The 6668-nt window shown below is 45.7% G+C and overlaps 1 protein-coding gene across 1 annotated transcript; it reads left to right on the plus strand.

The window, feature by feature from the left end:
• Positions 1 to 1733: 1733 nt before the first annotated feature.
• LOC107558434 (uncharacterized) lies at positions 1734 to 6228 on the plus strand. The gene has a single exon (XM_016242098.1). The coding sequence runs from the start codon at positions 1827 to 1829 to the stop codon at positions 6207 to 6209; it is 4383 nt and encodes a 1460-aa protein (XP_016097584.1). The 5' UTR covers positions 1734 to 1826; the 3' UTR covers positions 6210 to 6228.
• Positions 6229 to 6668: the final 440 nt, after the last annotated feature.

Raw genomic sequence — 6668 nt, forward strand, 5'->3', positions numbered from 1 at the left:
TTGTGTGTGGCGTGTGTGTGAGTGTGAGGGTGGGGTGGGGGGGGGGGGGGGGGGGGGGTACTCAGATACCAGCAGAATATGTTAATATGTAGGCATTCTGCACATTTAATATGTGAAAGGAAAAGATGAATTCAGAGAAACACAGACTAGAAATAAACCATAATTTTACACAAAACAGTATATGTCACGCTAAAACAGAACTGTAAACACTTTTAGCCTCTAACCCCTACTATTAACAGTCCTCATTCCTTGCGCAGGCCTATAATTAAATAGTCATGTTAGACATTTTCCCCAAAACACAAAAGGCAGATGAGCGACTCATTTTTTCTGATTCACTTTATCGCCTTAAGTTCGTTCAAAGAGAGAGAATATATGAAGAGTTCCAATGCAAAAGCCTCTAAAAGCCATCTTGGTCAAAAATGAGATAATGATACTGAGTGAATGCTCTCCACACATAGTATATGTTCACATATGCACTAAATCCCAGCCTCAACCCATTCAAAAGTACCAGTACTCACATAGAAACCTACACTCTAAAAAATGCTGGGTTAAATATAACCCAGCGCTGGGTTAAAAAGGGACAAACCCAGCTATTAGGTTGTTTTAACCCAGCTATTGGGTTGTTTTGACCCAGCGGTTGGGTTCAAAACATCCCAACCGCTGGGTCAAAACAACCCAATACCTGGGTCAGAACAACCCAATAGCTGGGTTTGTCCCTTTTTAACCCAACATTTTTTACAGTGTATACATAGTAGCCAGAAATAAATGCTAATTCTAAAGAAAAACGTCAGATGTACTTAGAGGCTTTTGCATCTGAACTCTTCATATATTAAAGCACATTATTGTTTAGTTAAAGATGGAAAAATCTAAATAATAAAATCTGATAAATACATTTTAGGTTAAGAACAAATTCATTTTTTGAGTGCATCCTGCTTCGGAGACATGAACAAATGACGTATTGTTACTGCAAAGGAGCTGTCCAGCGCTGTGGTGCTGAACTTGCTCCAAAAACTACTTTTTACGCAGGAAAATTAAACATTCCACAGAACGATGGTGGGGGAAAAATTAATTGTCTTATAAGAAGTTATAGGCGACTATAACTAAATTACCCCAAAATACCCTTCATTGCACAAATTCATCCGCTATCTACTTTGGCAAAGCTTTATGTTCGACTGCATTTATCCCTGACTCTGAATCCCTCTCATATTCGTCATGCTGTATCTCCATTTAGAGCGTCAACATTTCCATCACATGACTGAGAGTGATTATATGGCTGTGACATATTTCTTTTGTTAAGTTAAGGCGGTGACACGTCAAAAGCGCACATTGTTGAGCGAGAAGCTTAAGGAGGATTCATTTTTAGCACAAATGTTGTGTCGGGGGAGTCAGGCTGGTCTGCTGTATGTAACAAAACACGCTGAACATAACATCCTGGCTCTAAAATAGCCGTTTTCGCATTTCGTCATCTGCTCTAAATTTGCAGTCATATGCATTTTAAGTGACAGCGCGCAACACAACAGGCTGTGTCGTGGACCTCGGGCTCCGTTTGTCTTCAGATATAGCTACGCCTCCCATCGCATTATCACGGGAATATTCATGACATATTCCACGAGGACGTACAGTAGGGTGAGAGTAGTGTCGTTTGCCTCACTGAAAGGAGGTCGCGTGAACGCCTGGCGCGCGTGTAAAATGACGGTCTCGGGTGAGGAAGGCAGAGCAGAGCCACAGCTTCACTAGGATTGGTCAACAGGCAGTGCAGGTGGGGATTCCTGGGGACTGGTGTCTATCCTAAAAGACTGCTAAAAGATTTATAACCAACAAATCCAATGGCAGCATCCGAGAAAGCACTCATTTACCGAGAAGACACCGATTCGTTTAAAAACGTGCTTTCCAAACGGGACATGCGCCTGATAGCCGCACAAGAAGAGTCAAATTATGTGGATCTGAACGACCTGCTAGAACTGAAACTGGATGATACAAAAACAGTGAAAGTGACATTTACTGGCGACTCGAGTCATTTGGCAATAATTAAGAGTATTAGTGGCATGAGCGATTCACAAGGAGAGCATAAACCTTGCACTGAAAAAGTACATGAATCTAGTAGTAAACATGCATGCGCAGTGGAGGAATGCGTGGAGAAGTCGAGCTCTTTTGAAACGGCAGCTTCGGGAATACCTCAAGACGATAAAAACGACACGGACTCTACCGAGAAAACAGAGCAAAAGCCCAGATCCCCAAATTTGGAGACACAGAGCCCAGGAAACAATAACCATGAACAATACAATGATGTTTATATGAGCAGCAAAAGTGAATCGGACGATGAGGTCACTGTGGTGCTGTCGGATCGGGGCACGCCTGAAGTCCTTGAAGATGAATCGCACTATATCACAACTCACGAAATCCAGCTTTTGGAGTTGGACCATGATGCGGATTACGACTGTGAGACGGGATCCAGCTGGGATATCGAGGACGATCTCCAGGTCTACTCGTTTGTCGATTATGCATCTTTTGACAGCGATGAAACGAAAAGTATGAGAAGCAACCAGGCTAATACGAGCGAAGCTCTGGTCAGCAGGAAGCCTGAAAGCAATCTCTGTGACACGGACACATGTGCCAGCTCAGATGGGGGCAAATCAAAAAAGCAGAATACAGCCGGGCACATTCACCTGTCAATCAAAGCCACTTCCCGCGCTGTGAATAAGCCAAGCACCATCCAAGATCAAGCAAAAGGCATAAGTCGCTATGTTTTGAAAGGAGTGGATGCGAGGGGCGACAAAGTGTGTGATAACGCAAAGTGTTTCATTGCTGTGCCGGGGCGCTTACACTTTGGCAACAAACTGAAAAGCAAAGATGTGAACGAGTATTCCAGCGGTGCGTCCAGCGCGGTGAGCGAGCTGGATGACGCCGATAAGGAAGTGCGCAATCTCACTGCCAGGGCTTTCAAAAGTTTGGCGTACCCATATTTTGATGCCATAAACTTTAGTACTTCGAGTGAGTCTTCTGCTTCAGAGCATGGGCTGGGAATCAACAGGTGGTCGACGTTTGTTGACCTAAAGTATGGCAAGGGGCGAGATCAAAACTTAGTAGCGCATAAAGGCTCCACATCCAATTTCCATTTCGCCAAAAAGAGGGACGGTAAAGGGATAACGGGCTTGACTTTGACCAGCATGCGAGCGCCCCCAGTCGAGATATTTGCTCTGAACGGCAATTTAGTCAGCCACAAAAAGGCATCGTCCACTGCAAAAAAGACTGAGCTCATGGGTAAGTTTTCACATGGCCAAAGTGGCCTCATAACCCTGACCGAAACGCTCGATTTTCGGTGCAATGTCAAATCCGGGCAGCCTGTAAACGAAAGCACTGGAGGATCACGTTCCACAGATGAAGTTACAAACACCTTGCCAAGCGCTCAAGGGAGTGAGGCCAGCAAGCGACCCTGCAATGCAGGGGAAACCATGGAAGACACACACAAGAAAGCCATATTCGCATCGAGTCTCCTCAAAAATGTCATTTCTAAGAAAATGCAGTTCGAGCAGGAGCGCAAAATGGAGAGGGGTGAGATATGCGAGGCGCACCACTCGCCCTCTCCGTGCTTCGGGACGCACGAAGCGCACAGAGAGAAAGCGGCCAAGAAAAATTCCAAAGGGCTGCAAAGGCAAAGCTCGAAATTCTCAGAAGCCGACTCCGACTTCACGATCGTCTGTGTGGACGATCTGGGCGACATAGTAGACGGTAATTCAAGCGATGCCAAAGACGACGGGCACAAAGAAGAGGCTTTGACGAGTGCTTCAGAAGCGAATTTAGAGTCGGCGAATCATACTAAAAAAGGAGCATTCGAAGCATCCAAAAGCACGCTGCTTCGAAGCCAAAATAGCGCATTCAGATCGTGGAGGGACGGCGAGCTAGAGTTTCAAAAGGAACATAAAAACGACAAAACTCCTGAGGAGAAACCGCTACGCGAGTGTCCGGAGGAAGCTAGCTTCAGCGTCGATTCGGCGAGCGGCAAGCACACTAAAATGTCACATTTGTTTCTGCCAAGCATACAGCTTCCATCCGCGGAGAGGGACCTCAGGAAACCACGGCCGACTGTGAATTCCTCCACGCGCGATCAAGCAGAGAGCGGAGCTTTGAAGTGGCGTTCGAACACAATCTATGTGTCAGACGCCACGCGCAGCGCTGTGACACCGAAGTCCCCCGAAATCAAAATAAGTTTGCGGAGCTTTCGGGACAACAAAAGCAACCCGTTCAATATCGCGAAGTTACTGACTCCCAGTTTAGGCTCCAAGACTGCTGAGGAAAACAGATGCCAAGCGCTCGCCGCGGCTTTCAAGGGTGAGTCGTCTGACAAAGTGCCTCACTTTATAGTCAGAGACATTAGAGATAACAAGGGCAAGCTACAGACCCCCATTCACCAGGTTAGAGACGTGCGTAAACTGGTTAAGAGCTCATATCACTTTGTGTCTTTAGATAACAACGACAACAAATCTAGCCACTCGACTTGTGATGAAGAGCACAAGACATTAAAGCAGAGTCCTTATCTGAACTCAGCCTCTCTTTCACCCATAGTGATTAAATGCCAGTCTGTGAATACAAATAGCAATGTGAAGCAATCTGGAAATTTAATAGACCCCCCCAAGAGACGATTTCCAGAGGATATAGTTGAGATTGACAGGTCCTCTCCTCAGGTCGCTGTAGCTAACAGGCTGCCAAAGCAAGAAGTGCCAGCCAGATTAAGAATTGAAACAAGCACAGAAAAACAAGATAAAACAAGCGACACAGCCGAGAAGAATAGCGAACCCAAGATGGCCAACCAGGCCGCTTTGAAAAAATTGCAAGCTGCTGTCAAAACGATGGAACAACTGTATGTTTTTGACAAGAACGAGTGGAAGAGAAAAACAGAACCACGACCGATAACAGATAGCCACGTGCTCTCACTCATCACCAGCGAGGAACACAGCGTAGAGGAACAGGAAAGCAATCCTAGCTCCACTCCCGCTGATAGATTGCTGAGACGAGATTCAAACTCAAACCTGAACGAGATGCCACCTAAAAAAGACGACAAGTCATCAACCACTCCAATCTCCCGGGAAGAGCGAAACGGCTCTAATCCACTCATGCATCTCACAGGAATACCATGTAAGAATATAAGCCAGAAACCATTAGCCACAAAGGCACCACAAACACATGTTGCATCACCTGCATCTCTGAGCTCCAAGGCCGTTGCACCTAAATCTCCAAAACTACCCGTTTCCTTGAAGATATCACAGCCAAAGCGTGCACTAGAAGAGAGGGAACGGCCGAATGGCAGTGAGACCGAGTTTGCCCCATTGCAGTTCACTTCCATAGCAGATTCGGAGAACTACTTAACCATACCAGTGAAGCCTCAAGCAACGTCCGCCATAAAGACAACCACGGCTGGATTGGGCAAAACGGCTGTTTATACAATCCCAGCTGGAGGAGGTAAAACCCAAACGGCCAGTCCGCCTTCTTACCTTGTTCACAGTGGTCATCCGTCACCAAAACGTTCATCTTTTGTCATGGAGACGCGGTCCCCAGATACCCCTACTGCCACTATTTACCACACACCCCTGCCTGTCCCAATGCAAGCTGCTCAGCCTCAATTCATTTGCTTCTCCCCTACAGTTCAACCCTCCCCCATCCCAACAGATCACTTCCAGGCAACCCAAAGAAAGATGCTGCTGGATCCCACCACAGGAAGCTACTACTTGGTGGACACTCTAGTGCAACCATCAACCAGGCGTCTCTTTGACCCGGAAACCGGGCAGTATGTGGACGTCCCCATGCCGCAGCAGCCTCCCATGACCCCCATCCCACTGCCAATATCCCCTCTCGCCCTCGGCCCGGGAGCTTACGGCCATACCTACATGTTTTACCCGGGATACATGCCAACCACGATGATCCCCGCACGCACTATTCAGTCCCAGCTCTCTATGCAGTCGGAAGCAGATGATGGGGGTAAATCCCATTCGCACATGGGAGAGCAGGAGGATGGAGCATACATGGAGAGCCCTTATTATATGCCATCTGGGAAGTCCTCACAAACAACCTCTGTGGCTCAACATGTTAAAACCAGCAGGCTGGCCAACAGCAAGCAGCCTGTCATCAGCATCACCTCCCAGCAAGGGACAAGGATCATAGCTCCCCCCTCCTTCGATGGCACCACCATGAGCTTTGTGGTGGAGCATAGGTAAAACCCCACTCACCTACAGTGTAAGTGCAAATTCATTATTTTTTTAACTAATTTGCATGCATTGAAGTTTTTTTTCATAATAGTAAGAACTTTAGAAGAAAACAATGTAATCCAAAAAACAATTACGTGCATTTAAAGTAAAAATCCATTGTATGAAAATAATCATACAAAAATGCAAAATACAAGACATTTAAAAAAATATTTTTTTTAATTTTTCTAATTATTTTTTTACTTTTTTTTAAAAATACATTTTATTTATTTTTTACTTTTTCTAATTATGTCTTGGTTATGGCTCATTTTAGATCTTTTGAATTACAGGATGGCATTTTGAATGTATGTGTATGTGAAACTGCACATTTTAGAGTGGCCTTTTATTGTGGCCAGCCTAAGGCACACCTGTGCAATAATCATGCTGTCTAATCAGCATCTTGATATGCCACACCTGTGAGGTGGATGGATT

This window comes from Sinocyclocheilus grahami, unplaced genomic scaffold, assembly GCF_001515645.1.
Source record: "Sinocyclocheilus grahami isolate Dianchi unplaced genomic scaffold, SAMN03320097.WGS_v1.1 scaffold645.1, whole genome shotgun sequence".
NCBI classification, from domain to species: domain Eukaryota; kingdom Metazoa; phylum Chordata; class Actinopteri; order Cypriniformes; family Cyprinidae; genus Sinocyclocheilus; species Sinocyclocheilus grahami.